At 39.6% G+C, this 18759-nt stretch overlaps 1 protein-coding gene across 2 annotated transcripts in view; it reads left to right on the top strand.

The window, feature by feature from the left end:
• Positions 1-18759, top strand: part of LOC123508221 (lachesin-like) — a 143064-nt gene that overhangs the window by 49345 nt on the left and 74960 nt on the right. For both annotated transcript variants that reach the window (XM_045261763.1, XM_045261764.1), the window contains exon 3: positions 12111-12298. In XM_045261763.1, coding sequence (XP_045117698.1) covers positions 12111-12298 — 188 coding nt within the window. The remainder of the gene's footprint in view (positions 1-12110; positions 12299-18759) is intronic.

Genomic DNA, 18759 nt, shown 5'->3' with positions numbered 1-18759 from the left:
GTGTGTGTGTGTGTGTGTGTGTGTGTGTGTGTGTGTTGGGGGGAAGGGTAGGGCGGGTGTGTGAAAGAGAACGGGAGAGAGGAAGAGAGGTGGAGGGCAGAGAAGGGGAGAGGAGAGGAGAGAGAGAGAGAGAGAGAGAGAGAGAGAGAGAGAGAGAGAGAGAGAGAGAGAGAGAGAGAGAGAGAGAGAGAATATGTCAGACACTATTAGGCAAACTGACAGCCAGTTAGACACAACCAGTGAGACACACAAGGAAACAGGGACAAAAAAAAAAAAAAAAAAAAAAAAAAAACAGAGGACAAACAAACAGTCACTTAAACGCTCACAAATGAACACAAACCGACAAATACACAAATAAATAGACATACAATAAAAAATCACATATTAAACAAACAATCCCGAGACAGAAAACACAAGTAAACACACAAAAACAAAGAAACACATATACAAATCAGAAAAAGGAGAACAAGACATATTGAGGAAGAGGAAAGAATGTCTGGAATTTGATAATGAAATCCCTCTCGAATCTCCTCGTCTCCCTTGCCTCTGCTTTTTGCACCCAATCACTAATCTCATTTCAATCAGCTTCTAGGGCGAAATAATCCTAAGGTGAGCACAGTATTTAAATTGCTAATGCCCGTATACAGAACGCCTTACTCTCTCAACAAGACAATTTTCCAAGGCCATAAAGACAACAAGTCAGGTTTTTATGGCAGTTTCTCCTTAAAGTAAACTAAAAATCTTGTTAATCCATCACCAAAGGCATAAAAATATTCTTAAAGACATGAGTATCTTCAACTAGAGCCTTTGGAAAGTATGCGAGGGTGAGAGAGCAAAGCGTGTCAGAATGTGAGTCTAAAATCCTACACAAGACTTCACCAGGAATTGAAAAACAGACGAACTTGAAAAAAAAAAATAAATAAATAGATACACCGTTCCACAGAATTTTGAAATACACAAACAAAACAAAATTAGAAAAGAGAAAAAAGAGGATAAGGATCAACAAGTTATTGCAGTGTTGTTCCGGGTTATGTTTTGCGGAAATGAGAAAGATGTATTGCGCAGGAAAAATGTTACAAATTGGAATGTTGAAAGTGTGCAGTGTAGGAAAGGAAAGAGATTGTACGTTGCAAGAATGAAAACAAGTAAGCATGAGGATTAGAGGAAAGTTAAGCAAAATATGTTATAAAAAAAAAAAGGTGAAGAATAGAGAGAGTAAATCAACGTAATGAGTAAATTGTAGGGAGAAAAGGACAATGGTAAAAAAAAACAACAACTCGTATTACAAAATATAAAGAAAATAATCTAAACATCAATGATACAGAGATGGTCATGATAAAAAAAGAATGATATAGTGACAGATTGCAAACATTGATAGAAATAGAAGAAGGAAAAAAGGAAAAGTATTATGAACGTGATGGACAATAAAAATGATGAACAATAAAAAGAAAGAACAATAAAGGGATGAACAATAAAATGGAGGAAAAATAAAGGAATGAACAAGAAAAAGGAGGAAAAAAAAAATGATGAAAAATAAAAATGAACAATAAAAAGGATGAACAAAAAAAAGATGAACTATAAATAAAGAAAAATAAAAAGATATGAAAAAAATCACGCACTATAATGTAGAAAAAGGAAAAATGAAGAAATGTCAAAAGAGAAGAAAGAAGAAAGAAAACAGGAAAAAAAAGAAAATAAAGAGAGCAACTTTATCATTTTCTTCCATCCAACAAAACAAAAAAGTGCAATCCAAAAATTACAATAAAAAATACAATCCAAAAAATATAATTAAAAAAAAATGATACAGAAAAATATGATCCAAAAAATATAATAAAAAAAATGATAAAAAAAATCCAAAAAAATGTAAAAAAAAGGAGATAAGAAAAAAAATAAATGGAAGGATTACGAGAAAGATGAAGGACGATTCGATGCTACAAGAAACTCCAATCCTACAAGAAACTCTAATCCTACAACTCCAATCCTACAGCTCCAATCCTACAACTCCAATCCTACAATAAACTCTAACCCTACAATCTCAATCCTACAATTCCAATCCTATAATAAATTCCAATCCTACAACTCCAATCCTACAATCCCAATCCTACAACTCCAATCCTACAGTCCCAACCCTACAACTCCAATCGTACAATAAACTCCAATCCTACAACTCCAATCCTACAGTCCCAATCCTACAATTCCAATCCTACAATAAACTCCAATCCTACAACTCCAATCCTACAACTCCAATCCTACAATAAACTCCAATCCTACAACTCCAATCCTACAGTCCCAATCCTACAATTCCAATCCTACAATCCTCAATCCTCCTACAATCCCAGTCCTACAACTCCAATCCTACAATAAACTCCAATCCTACAACTCGCTGCTTGAACTCCTTTCCTCATCACACGAACAAACAGAAAGAGGAGACCAATGCGAGAGTCTTTCCTCAGCCTCTCCTTGCCTCATCCTTACCTTGTCTGGCAGTTACGGAGGCTGTGTGAGGCTGCTTCTCTCTCTCTCTCTCTCTCTCTCTCTCTCTCTCTCTCTCTCTCTCTCTCTCTCTCTCTCTCTGTGTGTGTGTGTGTGTGTGTGTGTGTGTGTGTGTGTGTGTGTGTGTGTGTGTGTGTTGTTGTTGTCTTGGTACCATACAAGTTACAGAAGAGATCTACATGAGTATTTGACAAGTTACTGAGAGAGAGAGAGAGAGAGAGAGAGAGAGAGAGAGAGAGAGAGAGAGAGAGAGAGAGAGTAAATTACGTTGATAATAATAAAAAATGGAAGACTAGATTTAACTCCCTGCGTTTTCCTTAGATCTTTAATTGCATTTCGTAGGGGCACTTTAAAAAATCATACTATATTACATTAAAAATCTCTCTCTGTCTCTCTCTCTCTCTTTCTCTCTCTCTCTTCCCATAAATCTCTGAGCGAAAGAAAAAAAAATCAAAAGAAAAGAAAAAAACTAAGGAAACACTCTCTATATTCTGAGAGAGAGAGAGAGAGAGAGAGAGAGAGAGAGAGAGAGAGAGAGAGAGAGAGAGAGAGAGAGAGAGAGAGAGAGAGAGAGAGAGAGAGAGAGAGAGAGAGAGAGAGAGAGAGAGAGAGAGAGAGAGAGAGAGAGAGAGAGAGAGAGAAGTTAATATAATACGATGATGTAGGTCAAGGAATGTAGGAAAAAGATGAAATGAAACTAAGGAGATATAGAAAAAAAAGAGGAGGAGGAGGAGGAGGAGGAGGAGGAGGAGGAGGAGGAGGAGGAGGAGGAGGAGGAGGAGGAGGAGGAGGAGGAAGAGGAGGAGGAAATATATAAAAGACAAGAAAGATGCGGTTTTGAAGGATAAAATGGAGACAACAACATTAATAACAACAACAACAAAAGCAACAACAACAACAACAACAACAACAACAACAACAACAACAACAACAACAACAATAATGACTCAAACAAAACAAAAAAATCTCATCTTTCGACAAAAACAAAAGAAAAGAGATCCAACAATATTTGAAACACACACACACACACACACACACACACACACACACACACACACACACACACACACGTACACACAATCTTTCACTATCTCTCTCTCTCTCTCTCTCTCTCTCTCTCTCTCTCTCTCTCTCTCTCTCTCTCTCTCTCTCTCTCTCTCTCTCTCTCTCTCTCTCTTGCTTCTCACAGCCTTGTCTTATGTCTTTTCTTGTTTATGTTTTTGATTTTCTCTTTGTTATTCTTCCTTGTAATGACTCTCTCTCTCTCTCTCTCTCTCTCTCTCTCTCTCTCTCTCTCTCTCTCTCTCTCTCTCTCTCTCTCCCCATGTAAAAGGTCAAATTTCAACTCCCTCCAATCGCTCTGCTTCAAGTCTTTTCCGCAGAAGGAGTAACGTTACGCCCCCCACATTAAACTTTCCCTCCTTCAACGCCGCCGCCAGAGGGAGAGCTTGAATAAATCTCTATTTGCATGCACATCCAAAGAGCGAAAACGTGAAATTGCGCCAGGTCTTCCATTTCTCTTCTTTTTTTAATTAGCAAGAATCGTGAGTCTAAGGGAAGGAATATGAAAAATTTAAAAGGTTCGAGATCGCTTGAGAATGTTTGTGTGTGATTTCTTAACCTCTTCAGTACCATGACGCGTTTCAATATTCACTCTGCTTGCTATTTGGTGATTCTATACAGCTTCAGAATCTCATGTGGGGGAGCTAAAATAGTGAAGACTCTCCTCATTAATCTTCTGACTTTCATAGAGCCTTCCTCAAGTAAATAAAATGGTCTAATGGTGCACAAATCTCAAAATGTGTCCCCAGTATTCAAGGGGTTAATCATTTCATTGTGATATGCAAGAATTCACAGCATCAAGAGTATGTATAGTGTTTCATTAATGATTATAAGAATGTGGCTAAAAAAGGTGTATATTTTGTCATTTCTAGGCAGTGGAGCAAGGAAAGATGTCTGAGTGGCCTTAGATTAAAAAGTGTTAAGACAAGATAGGATAACGTACACACTTAAAGATTTTGTCATTTCTAGGCAGTGGAAACAGGAAAAATGTCTGAGTGGTGAGGGATTAAGAGGAAAGACACACAAAATACCATAGAGAGTGTTAAGATATGATAAGATAATGTACACTCTAAAGATTTTGTAATTTCTAGATAGTGGAAGAAAGATACATGTGTTAAGATGTCTGAATGGCCAGGGATTAAGAGGAAAGACACACAATACCATAGAAAGTGTAAAGATAAGATATAAGATAACGTACACTCTTAAAGCTTTTGTTATTTCTGGATAGTGGAACAAAGATAGATGTTTTAAGATGCCTCAGTGACCAGTGAATAAGGATAAACGCACCGAATACCACAGAAAGTGTCAGATAAGAGATAAGATAATGTACACTCAAAGATTTTCTAATTTCTAGACAATGGAACAGAGAAAATGTCTTAAGATGTCTCAGAGTGGCCAGGGATTAATAAAAAATGTGCCGAATATCAGTGGGTGTTAAAGATATGATAACATTCACTCTAAGAAAACTATTTTATCATGCAGCTTGAAGTGAATGTGTGTTAATAGTCAGTACGTCTCCGATCACAAAGGGACAGTTTTAAATCACACGAGACTTGGATATGTATTCAGTCTATTCCATATATCAAATAATGATAAAAAAAAAAACATTGAAATTTACAAGACAAGAAAAAAAAAAAAACATAAAAAAAAAGAAAAGGTGATAAAAATACATTACCAACCCCAAAGAAATGAAAACAGAAATACAAATAAAAAATAAACAATACCTTGGAAATAAGAAAAGAATGAATAAAAATCACGGAAAGAAACTGAAAAAAGAAAACGTGTAAGCTACTTAGGAAAACAATAAAGACTCGAACCAAAGGAAGAAGAGGATCGAACTCCACTATAGAGGTTTGGAGCCCAGCCAATCACAATGGAGGTGATCAGCAGGGAGGGAAGGGAGGGGGAAGGGAATAAAGGGAGGGAAATGAAGGAGGGAATGGCTGTAAGGGAGAGGCAAGGGAGAGAAGGTAAAGGAGAGGAGGCAAGAGAGAGGGGACAAGGGAGAGGGGCAAGGGAGAGGGACAAGGATGGAGGAAATGGGAAATAAGAGAAACAGATAGGTAAGGGAAGCGAAAAGGGAGTTTGAACGAGGGTTTTTAGAGAAGGAAAAGGGAGAAAAATTACTTCAACATAGCGAGAAGGAAAAGGAGGAGGGAAGGTGCTGAAGAGGAAATTTAGAGAAAGAAATAAAGTAACGATAGAGAATGGAAATAAGGGCAACAGATAGGTAAAGGAAGCGAAAAAGGGAGGGATTCTAGAGAAGGAAAGGGAGAGAGAAACTACTTCAGCATAGCGAGAAGGAAAGAAGGAAGAGGAGAGAAGGTGCTGAAGGAGGACGAAAATTAAATAAAGAGTAAAGTAACGAAAGATAAATGAAATGAAAGGAATAATTAAAGAAAACGGAAGAAGTGAAGAATGAAGACAACGAAGACAGAAAGAAGAAGAGGCAAAAAATGATAACAAACGAAGGAAGCTAAGAAGAAGAAGAAGAGAGAACGAAAGATATGAGGTACCAGAGAAGAGAAGAAAAGGAGAGAAGGAGGAGCAGAGGAGAAGGAAGAAAAGGAAGAGAAGACAGAGAGGCATCATTATTATTCAGAAGCTGGTGAATCAGAAGAGAGACAGACAAAGGAACCGCTGAGTGAAACATTTCATGCCAAGTGTGTGAGGTCTCGCTTCGAAGCTTCAAGAGACGGTTCGTTCAAGGCAAGGCAGGTTTATCTCACTAACAGAGAGAGAGAGAGAGAGAGAGAGATTAACTGGTGTGTGTCTGTGGCAAAGGAGATGAGTGGAGATTAGAATGTGCTGAGGATGGAGATGATTAGTGGAAAATGAAGGAGATAAGGGAGATGACTAGAGTTGTTGCAAAGGTAATTATAGTTTGATGAGGGAGGTGACTAGAGAATAAGGTACATGAAGGAGTGTTAGGGTGAGAGAGAAGGATGTAAGGAAGATTTGTACAGTTTGGGATTTGTAGAGTTTGGATAAGAATGTATGGGTGGAAGTTTGGAAGAGAGAGAGAGAGAGAGAGAGAGAGAGAGAGAGAGAGAGAGAGAGAGAGAGAGAGAGAGAGAGAGAGAGAGAGAGAGAGAGAGAGAGAGAGAGAGAGAGAGAGAGAGAGAGAGAGAGAGAGAGAGAGAGACAGACAGACAGACAGACAGACAGACAGACAGACAGACAGACAGACAGACAGACAGACAGACAGACAGACAGACAGACAGAGAAATCGACTGAATTGAAACCTGAATGAGTGATGAAAAAAAAAATCAAAACAAACCTAAAAAAAAAAAAAAAAATACACAGAGAAAAAAAAGAAAGAAAACGAAAACAATAACCATAAAAAAGAAAAACTAGAAAAAAAGAAAATAGAAAAAAAAAACCATATACAAAAAAATAGACGAAAACAAAAGCAAAAGCAAAATAAATAAACAAATAAAAAAGAAAAAGAAGAAGAAGAAAACACACACACACACACACACACACACACACACACACACACACACACACACACACACACACACACACACACACACACACACACACACACACACACACACACACACACAAAATAGTCCCCAGTAAGAATATGAATACGATAAAGGAGGAAAAAAACAGGGAGCACAGACCCCCGCAGAGGCACATTAATATTGACCCTCACTGCCTTGCCTCACTACCTTCAGATTTACATCCCGAAACGAACGGCACTGCGGTAGGCTTCCCGATAGGCCTACTTGCTCCAACGTGAGAAAAAAATGAGGGGAAACGGAAGAGGAGGAGGAACAGGAGGAGGAGGAGGAGGAGGAGGAGGAGGAGGAGGAGGAGGAGGAGGAGGAGGAGGAGGAGGAAAAACGCTTCACTACACAATATCACCTACAGAGAGAGAGAGAGAGAGAGAGAGAGAGAGAGAGAGAGAGAGTGTGTGTGTGTGTGTGTGTGTGTGTCTCTCTCTCTCTCTCTCTCTCTCTGCAGACTAGACTAATACATGAACCTCACATCGCGTCACTCAGAATGGCAACATGTGAGCGCTAGATAAACACAAACCTTTTAGGAAAACAGACACGGCGAAACAAAAACAAAGCGGAATAAAATGAAATGAAAAGCGTTCAAGTAGCAGGAGGTGAAGCACAGCGCTGACTGACACTAAACATTCCCACAACGCGACCATGAAAAGAGTGACATTGAGTGAAAAGGGCAATGAATAAATGAAGAAATGAATGAATGTTTGATTTCTTTGACTGTCTGAACGAAAACTGCTTGGAAATACGTGATGGAACTAGAAAAAGTGGGTGAAATTCAGAAAAAGTGTAAAAAATATATGAAAAGACGATTTTCTTAATGTTCTAAATGAAATAACTCAGAAATGATAAGAAATGTATGTAAATAAGGACAAGAGTGTGTGTTTAATGATAAGATAACAGGAAATAAGAGAAAATGACAAAATAAAAGGATAAATGATAAAAAAATATATACACAGGAAGACAAGAGTGTGTTTACTATTAAGATAACAGAAAATGAATTAAAAAATGACAAAATAAAGGGATAAATGATAGAAATACATACAAAGAAAGACAAAAGTGTGTGTTTACTGATAAGATAACAGAAAATAAGAGAAAATGACAAAATAAAAGGAGAAATGATAAGAAATATATATACCGAGAGACAAAAGTGTTTGTTTACTATTAAGATGACAGAAAATAAGAGAAAAAAACTGACAAAATTAAAGAGATAACGAAGTGAAAAGAAAAAATAAATCAATATACTAAAAGAAATTAACAAGTTTCTTTCATTTCAAGAAGAAAAAATAAATGACCCAAAATAAAGATAGAAAAAAGCGGACAAAAGTAAAGCGGAATAAAATGACTAAGGAAATAAATCAAGTACAAAATTTCTTTAAGCTAAAAATAGTGAAAAAGACAAAAAAAAAAAGAAAATACGACTCGAAAAAGGAGCAAAAACAAATAGAGCAACATCTTCCAAAACCAAGCAATAGAATAAATTATTAATAACAATAAGATTAAAATTCCCATACTTTTAAAAAACACGAAGGTTTGAAGAGGACGCAAAGAATACAAACAGATGGAAGAAGTTAACTCAACCAGCTGACCTTACAACACACTAGAAACAAAGTCATATGAAGAAGTAGTAAACTGAAGCAGCTGACCTTACAACACACTGAAAATAAGGTCATATGAAGAAGAAGAAGTAAAATCAAGCAATTGACCTTACAACGGACTAGGAACAAGGCCATATGAAGAAGTTAACTCGAGCAGCTGACCTTACAACACACTGAGAATAAGGTCATGTGAAGAAGAAGAAGAAGAAGAAGTAAACTCAAGCAACTGACCTTACAACACACTGAGAATAAGGTCATGTGAAGAAGTTAACACAAGCAAACTGACCTTACAACACACGGGGAACAAGGTCGTAAGAAGGAGACTAATTCCTTTGGTTCTTTTATGGAGACTACAATTCCAGTGGACCTTTTTTTCAATTACTGTAACTCATTTTCTAACCAACTAAACTGTAAGTCTTCCATTAATCTCTCGTTTCCTCTCTAATTGTTCACTTTTGTCTTTATCTAATCCTTTTTCAGTCCTTGTTTACCTATTCCTACTTTTCTTGTTACTATTTATTAGACTACAATTCCAGTGGACCTTGTTTTTATTACTGCTACTTATTTTTTTGCCCTTGGTGGTTTCTCCCTCTTACATAAAAAATAAAGGTGGGTCAGGTAAGAGTGACAACACCTGTGCAAGCTGGAGTGTGGCTAACCTGTGGCTCACCTGTGTAGTGGAGGTGACACAATTCACAGCAAGGCAACACTCGAGCTCTGTTATTTGGTTTACACGTGCATAGTGGTAATTCTCTCTCTCTCTCTCTCTCTCTCTCTCTCTCTCTCTCTCTCTCTCTCTCTCTCTCTCTCTCTAGTACGTGTAAATATCTAGCTTTTTTTTATTTTCTAATTCTTATTTGTTTTTCTCTTACGTTTGCAGGTAATTTGTGGGTCTCTCTCTCTCTCTCTCTCTCTCTCTCTCTCTCTCTCTCTCTCTCTCTCTCTCTCCATAATTAGATTTATTTTCTACTCTTTATTTGTCTTTCCTTTCTGTTTTAAGATAATTTGTTGGTCTCTTTCTCTCTCTCTCTCTCTCTCTCTCTCTCTCTCTCCCTCCGGTAATCAACGTACTACCAACCCCGTATTTTTTTAATCAGTTTATTCCTCTGCACTTTTGTTGAGTTCATTTCTGCACAAAGTTACAGAGTTAGTAAGCAATTTGCAACTCTCCTTCACTTTTATTTACGCGTTTACTATCCACCCTTTCGCATGCACTCTTTTTCCCTTCCTTTTCCCTTCCTTTTCCCCTCTTTTTTTCCCCTCTTTTTCCCCCCCTCAACTTCCTATTTCCTCTCGTGTTTAGTCTCTCCATTCATTTTATTTTCTCTCTCGTGTTTCCCCTCAGTACTTTCCCTCTCTTTCCCCTCACTCTAGTCTGCCCATTTAATCTTTCAGCAATACAGTGTTTCCAAGTGCAGGGCATGAGGAAATGGTGTTCTTGCGGGGTTCTTTTTTTTCTGGTAACAATGCTCATGTGTAATTGAGAAGGAGGAGGAGGAGGAGGAGGAGGAGGAGGAGGAGGAGGAGGAGGAGGAGGAGGTAGAGGTGGAGGTTGGGGTGGAGGTGAATGTGGAGGAGGAGGAGAAGGAGGTGGTGGGGGTGGAGGAAATGGTAGAGGTGTAGGAGAAGGAGGAGGAGGAGAAGGAGGAGGAGGAGGAGGAGGAGGAGGAGGAGGAGGAGGAGGAGGAGGAGGAGGAGGAGGAGGAGGAGGAGGAGGAGGAGGAGGAGGAGGAGGAGGAGGAAGAGGAGGAGGAGATAAAAAAAATACTATGTGAAAATTTTAGACCGAGCAAATTCAAAGACAAAGTTACACACACACACACACACACACACACACACACACACACACGTCTCACCTGTTCTCCTCGTCCAATCAACTCCTTTACACTCACCTGTGGTAAAAAAAGAAAAGAGTAATTAGAGGAACAGAAAGACTGACCAGGTAGGAAAAGAGAGAGAGAGAGAGAGAGAGAGAGAGAGAGAGAGAGAGAGAGAGAGAGAGAGAGAGAGAGAGAGAGAGAGAGAGAGAGAGAGAGAGAGAGAGAGAGAGAGAGAGAGAGAGAGAGAGAGAGAGAGAGAGAGAGAGAGTAAAGAAAGAGTAAAACCAGAAAAAAATATATAAGGAAGAGAGAATCATCAAAACAAACACAACTGGGAACTAACACACACACACACACACACACACACACACACACACACACACACTATTGAAACACACAAAGCTAATACAATATCTATTCTAACTCCTCCCAAACTTCATTCAACCTGCCTTGAGGCGTTCAGAGGCTCACTAGCGCTATCTACGAGTCGCATTCAGCACTAACAGCCTGGCGGAACGTGAAATACCTCAACGCAGGACCCGAACAAGGTGCATTTTTAGCTTACAAAGGAAAAAGATGCTCGTGTCACCGCCGCCGTCACAGGAAATGGTAAAGATAAGTCCACGAGGGAAGTATTACAAGGCAATATGAGGCCAGTGACAAAGGAGACACGTGGTGAGTAAGCTGCAGGGGCATAGTGGCAGCATAAACCTTTCTTTGTATCCTGATATCCACTCGGGGGAGAGTAATGGCGTCCTTCGTCACGGGTGTAGAGAATGTCACCCGAAGGCCTCGTACAGAACCATTGCAGACAGATTCGTGGCTCTGGGGTGTTCAGTGAGCCTTACTGACGCCTCTAGTGACCAGCAGCAAGTCTTAAGTCACGCACGCTAGGTCTGGGAGGCACGGTAAGTAGGTGTTTAGGATGCAGGTGTGGGGAGCAGGCACAAGGCAGCAGGCACCGGTGATTATGCTTAGCTCCAGGTAATTAGATCATGGTGAGTGTGTGTGCAGGTGTGCGAAAAGTTTGCTGCCTCAGAGAATGTAACGCTGTGCAGTGTGAGCGAGCAAGGCGGCTGAGCATGCGAGGGTAAGACATTTGAGGGTTTAAAGATCTGGGGTTAAGTCCTTGGGAGGGAAATGGACACAGGGATTAAATGAGAACAAAACTGCTTCATTTCCGGGTTCTGTTCCTTAGCCAGCCATTTCACTGGTAGTCTGTATTCTCCATAATCACCTACAACTTTTAAAGGGAATTATTTTTCGTGTGAGTCTCTTTAAATGCAAACTTTTTAACCTCTTCAGTACTGGGACACATTTTTACCTTGAGATTTGTGTACGATTAGACCATTTTTATTGACATTAAGAAGGCTCTATGGAGGTCATACGATTAATAGCCACAGTCTTTACTATTTTAATCTTCACATGAGTATCTGAAGCTGTATAAAATCACCAAATAGTAAGCAGAATGAATACGGAAACGTGTCAAAATAATCTTATGTTTCCTTCCTGTCAAAACAATTCTACCACAGCGGACTCAATGTTACCAGATAAAGGTTTACAACACTTCTTCCTGGCACCAAATCCTCCGCTAATGTATTCCTGCTTCTCTCCTGCAGTAGGCGCCGCAGGAGGGTTCGCGCCTAGCATCGAGGCGCCCCCTGCCACCTCTGAGCCGCCTCCCACCACCACAGTAGACGCGGCGCTCCTGCCAGCCTTCGTGGGGCGTCACAATACCACCGTCACCGTGCATGCCGGGGACACCGCCACGCTGTCCTGCCATGTGGTGCGCCTCGGGGACAAGACGGTACGTGGCGCAACACACTCGTGGTAGTATGCGTTAATCTCATCTGCCTTCCTTATTCGTATCATCTTTTAACCTTCTTTCTCTTTCTTATTCTTCTCACCTCACCTTTCTGTTCACTATCTATTACTTTACCTTTCTTTTACCTATTCTTCTCCTTTTTTTCTCTTCACTGTCTTTCTCACTTCACCTTATTCTTACCTATTCTTCTCACTTTGCTTTATTTTTTACCCTGTTCTCGTCACTTCACTTTCATTCCCTTCTTTATTCCTGTCACTTAACTTTCCCCCATCTAGCGTACTCTTATCACTTCACCTCTTTTACACTTGTACGTACGAAATCTCCCCTCTTCACCCCAACCTCTGTCCATAACATTCCAAAACCCAAAGTGTCTTCCACAAACACGGGTTAGTCTTTCCATTCACCTCTCCACCCAAGCAGTAACCTCGTCATCCTTCCACCCATCTAACCTAAGGTAACCCAATCCAACCTAACTCAACCTAACCTAACCTAACCTAACCTAACTTAACCTAACCTAACCAAACCTAACCTAATCTAACCTAACCTTACCTTACCTAACCTAGCCTAACGTTAACTTAAACTAACCTAACCAAACCTAGCCTAATCTAACCTAACCTAACCTCACCTTACCAGACCTAACCTAGCCTAATATAACCTCTCCCGTGTCCAATTTCCAGTGTTCTTGTCCTCCCAGCATATCCCAACACGCCTCACAAACCCCTCCTGTCTATTCCATCGCCACGTCGCGTCTCTGTGAATGCATGATTGTCCAGCGGTAGGCGAGGAGGAGGAGGTGGTGAATCATGCAGGGCGGTGGAAACAGCCAAATTCATACCGCTGACGTTGTTTATATTGCCTCCTCAAAAAACTGAATAATGTTCACGTTGCATTACACTTGGCGCATTCATGTTTAATTACTCTAAACATAACTCAGAGCGCACTGGGATGAATTCTGTCGCTTATCATTCAGGCTAAAGTGGATTACGTCATTCCAGACTCCACCGGTTAAGTTAATTAAATGATTATGAGAGAATTCGTACAAGGGAGACGAAAAATAAGGGCGAAATTAATATGGAATTGCGGGAGTGGGAGTTGTGAAATACGTGGTAAATAAAGCGATGACTGCACCGAGTTTGTAATGTGGGCCTTGGATGCCGTGGAGTGTAAATGATGCTGCACAACATATACTTAGAGATACATCAGGCACTACACATGTTTTTGTCGGAATACGCAAATACCGCGAGGAATACATGACTGAGATGAACTAGAGCTAACAGTGTCTATGATTCATTTAAAAGGATACATTAGACACTACACATTGTTTTCATCAGAGCGACAATAACACAATGAATATAGGATTGAGTTGAATTAGAGCTCGAAAGGAGAAATAGCTGTTCTGAAAAGTAACTAACAGTGTACATGGCTTACTTAGAAGATACCGCAGAAATTACGTGTTTTTATCATAATACTCAGAAAATAACGTTATAAATACAGGATTGAGTTGAATTAGAGCCTGAAATAAGACTCACCTGTTCTGAAAAGTAACTCAGAGTGTATATAATTAACTTAGAGGAAACATAAGAAATTACACATGTTTTTATCAGATTACTAAAAAAATTACGCTAGAAATACATGAATGCATTGAATTAGAGCCTGAAATGAGACTTGGATGTTCAGGAAGGTAACTAATATTGTATATAGTTTAAGATGCATAAAAAAATACACGTGTTTTTATCAGAATATTCAGAAAATAATGCGATAAATAGCTAAATGATTGAGTTGAAAAAAAAGCTTTAAACGAGACTTGGGTGTTCTGGAGAGTAACTAACAGTGTGTATAGTTCATTTAAAGGATGCATAAGACACTACACATGTTCTTTGTCGGAATACTCATCAAATAACACGATAAATACATGACTGAGTGGAACTAGAGCTTAGAATAAGGCTTAGGTGTTCTGGAAAGTACTAATTAACAGTCTATATAGTCATTTTTATGTAAGAGGGAAAAGCTGGCCAAGGGCAACATAAAATGGAAAAAAAAGGCTCACTTATTTTCTAGTTCTCTTGCAGGTCTGATAGAGTTATCAAAAAAAAAAAAAAGGATAAATGTCTTGAAACCTCCCTTCCTTAACCCTTCAGTATCAGGACGCGTTTTCATATTTATTCTGGTTACTTTTTGGTGACTTTATACAGCTTCAGAAACTCATGTGAGGATTAAAATAGTGAAGACTCTGACCATTAATCTTCTGACCTCCATAGACCCTTCGTAAGTCAATAAAATCGCTAACCGTACATAAAACTCAAGGTAGAAAAGCGTCTCAGTGCTGAAGGAGTTTAAGGACACATTTGAAACTACACAAATACTTTTACTCAGAATAAATCCACGTGCATTATAATCAAATTCTGACCTCCCTTGACCTCCTTGACCTTGCCTGGCCTCTCTTGCGAAAATTAATGCAACACTGAAGCTCTTGGAAGGAAAAAACTATTTCTGCACAGCCATTTCCAGACGCACGGTGGAAATGCATAATCACTAACAAAGTAAAAAGAGAAGAGAGTGAAAAAGGAAAAAATAAAGCGTAATGGCGAGGAGAACTTTGGCGAGGAGATAAAGAAAAAAAACTGAAATATAAAGACTAGCAATACAAACTTCCAGACGCACGGTGGAAATGTAGAGCCACTGACAAAGTAAATAAGAAGAGAGTGACAAAAAGGAAAAAAACGTAAAGTGTAACGGCGAGGAAAACTTTGACGAGGAGAAAGAAAAGCATTGAAATGTAAAGACTGGAAACACAAACTTCCAGACGCACGGTGGAAACGCACAACCACTGACAAAGTAAACAAGAAGAGTGACAAAACGAAAAAAAAATAAAGCGTAACGGCGAGGAAAACTTTGACGAGGAGAAAAAGAAAAGCATTGAAATATAAAGACTGGAAACACAAACGGTGGAAATACACAACTACTGATAAAGTAAACAAGAAGAGAGTAACAAAAAGAAAAAAAATGTAAAGAGTAAAGGCGAGGAAAACTTTGACGAGGAGATAAAGAAAAACATTGAAATATAAAGATTAACAATATACACTAATCTAATCAAATCAAATTGCATCTCACCAGTTAATTAGTGATCTTAATTGCTTGTTTTGCTGGAAAGGGAAGAATATGATGCAAAGATGTGTTGTTGGGAAATAGCAATTCATATGATAGGAAAAAAACAACAACCTGAAGAAAGGAAAAAAAAAAACATACTATCTGAGCTACTTATTTTGGAAAAGATGCCAAAAACTGTACAATGACGAAAAATACATGACCACAGTTAATAGAAAAGCACTCGAAGAAACGAAAAAACCGTGTAATTTTCCTCCTTATTTTAGAAAAGCTAAAAATGGTAGAAGGTCTGAAGTAAGTATATGAGCAAAGTTTTTTAGTTTATGTCAAAGACTCAATTGTTAAAAGGAGTAATTTGTACATAGGGAAAGTATGAAAGTTTAGTTATAGTGTTTCGTATTTGAAAATTAACTACATAATCAAATTGCATCTCCTCCCACTGTCGTTTTGTCTGTTTTCCTGGAATGACAAGTAATAACAACACACACACACACACACACACACACACACACACACACACACACACACACACACACGAAAAAGTAAATAATAGGCACAAAATAACCTACATACTCAAACTGCATCTCCTCCCACAGTCCTTTTGTCTTCTGGAATAAAAAAGTAACAAGACAAAACACACAAAAACACAAAACTACCCAAACAACCACAAAACAAACCCAGAAAAAGCCCTCACAAATTTAAAAGCAACAAGAACACGCAACCGGAACACCACAATAACATTTTTAAACCCTAAAGAAAAAAGGCAAACCGTACCATGCACTACATCACGCTGGCACAGTGACTAAAAGCAAGAGGGACACTATAGCACGGCTTTCATGTACCCAGAGAACACACACGGCCGGGGACGGGAAGGCAAATATTAACACACAGGAAATATGAGCCAGCAAGTATAACATATGATGAACCACACAGCACTGGAGAGGGAAACCGTGTTGGGGGGAAGAGTGAAATGGGGCGTTGTGACAGGAAAGGAGGGTGAAGAGGGGGCCGTAGTGACAGGGGGAGAGAAAAGGAGGTGGGTGAGGGAGATAGAACATGAAGTAACGTAGTAAAAGGGAACAGGATGAAAAGGAGATACGTGGGCGGAAGGAGAGGGCGCGTAGTGACTGATGACCGTGTTAGGAGGGCGTCGGAGGGTGCAGGTGGGCGTGGGAGGGCGTGCAGGAGGGTGGTAGAGGCGTGTTTCCCTTCCCGCGATGTTCCTCTCGGGAGTGAGGCGGAATAGGAATGTATGAATAGCAATGTGCACCACCAGGCAGCCGCGGAGGTCTCGGGCTGGCGTGGCACCGGGGAAGGTCGATCAGACTAAGCGAGACAAATGAACACAATCGAAAAACGAACAGGAAAAAAACGTGGAATATCGAGAAAACCAGTCAATAATGGCCGATAAACCGGTACACCAGCACACCAGCACAGCCACAGCCGCCTCACCAACAACACGCATCCAACACCAAAACCTCTGCTAACACCGTGTCGACCTAAAGGGAAACTCAAACAGGAAAACCAACAAAAGGAACAAAACTGAAAAAAAAGTAGAACTGAAATCAAACCAGAGCCTGAACAACAACAACAAAAATATCAACAGTAATAAAAACATCATCCATACTTCTTTTATTTAATGTTCTACGAGAAATATAACAACCAAAAGGAACAAAGCTGGTTAACATAGAACCGAAACCAAACTAGAGCCTTTTAACTACAACATCAAAAATAACACTAATAATAACATTCACATTTCCTTGGTTTTATATTGAACGATTAGAAACACCAAAACCGAAACTGATAGAAATGTAACCCACACGAAACCAGACCTTAACAACAACAACAACAACAACAACAACAACAACAATAACAATAACAACAACCGCACTTCCTTTATTTCATGTTCTTATGCTCTAAAGTTCTTTTCTCTTCCTCTCCTTATTCATCTTCACTTCACTATCTTGCAAACCCATTCATTTCCCTTCCTTTCTCCTTTCAAACCCCACCTGATTTACCTTCTCACAAATATAAACAAAAATAAACAAAATGCATTCACTTACGTAACACAAAACCACAGAAAAGAAAACGGAGAACACTAAGAAGCAACAAAAAATACCAAAATTAACCACAGACTAACTCGAACACAAGCAAGACATCACCAAACAAACACCGAAGTAGTGAAGCGCCGAACTAGCATTGAAGGAGGGAGACGAAGACGAGGACGAGGAAGCTACATGATCTGGCCTTCAGCGGGAGTCAGCGGGCGGTGGCGTGATTCATCGGAGCGACGCGTGGAAAGAGAGTCGTGATTGGTTGAATGAGTGTGGCCAGGAGATGGAAGACAAAGCTAAACACAAAGGAGACTAACTTAGCGCCATATTCAGACACATTTCCCTTTCTCTCTCTCACCGCGACCATTTTCAAAGCCTACGGAGACGATTAGCCGAGTTCTAAGGAGTATTTTCTTATTGATAATGCAGAGAACTTGTTAACATGTCACTAGAATCACAGAAACATCCTTAAAAACCCGTGTCACTTCAATTAGATCCCTTTGAAAGTAGTGAAGCTGCAACGTAGAAGTGTTTAGAATATGAACCTGAAACTGAGACTATTGCTAGAGAGAGAGAGAGAGAGAGAGAGAGAGAGAGCCCACGAAAAAAACGGGAATTCTCAAGTACTGATTTGAGCCGAAGAGGAGCAACGAGGAGAAAAGAATAATTAGTGAAGATCATCCGGGACAACGTGAAGAGGAGAGTGAGACTAACTGAGAGTGAGGAGAGGTCGAAAAAAAGAAAGTAGGTACAGGAGGAAGGGGGAGGGAGGGGAGATAATGCCGTGAAGAGAGTAGAGAAGTGGAAGATGGAGAGCAAGGAGGAAGAAAACCCATTGAAGAAAGTTTATATGAAGGAGAACATCAGGAGAAAAGCAGGGGATGGAAGTGGATAGAAGTGGATGGAAGTGGACACGTGAGGGATGAGAGGAGACGTTAGGAAGGCGCTAGATGATAGAGGAGAGGCCGAGGAAGAGAATAGCAAAGTGGGAAAGGAGAATAAGGGAAAATGAGAACGTTCAAGGAGAGATGATGAGAAAGAGAGACAAGCAGAGACACCCATAAAAACAAATGGAGGAACAAGACGAAGAAGGAAGAGAATAACAAATTGGCGAAGGAAAATAAGTAAAATGAAGAAAAATGAGATCGTACAAGGCGAGAGAGAAAGAAAGAGACAGACAAGCAGAGATACTATGAAAAAAAAAGGAAGAACAAGACGAGAGAGGAAGAGGAAGGAAGATCATAACGAATTGGCGAAGGAAAATGAGAAAAATTAAGGGGAAAA

This window comes from Portunus trituberculatus, chromosome 24 (genome assembly GCF_017591435.1).
Source record: "Portunus trituberculatus isolate SZX2019 chromosome 24, ASM1759143v1, whole genome shotgun sequence".
Taxonomy (NCBI): Eukaryota; Metazoa; Arthropoda; class Malacostraca; order Decapoda; family Portunidae; genus Portunus; species Portunus trituberculatus.
Note: the sequence above shows the minus strand (reverse complement) of the source record. Positions and strands in the feature narration are given on the sequence as shown.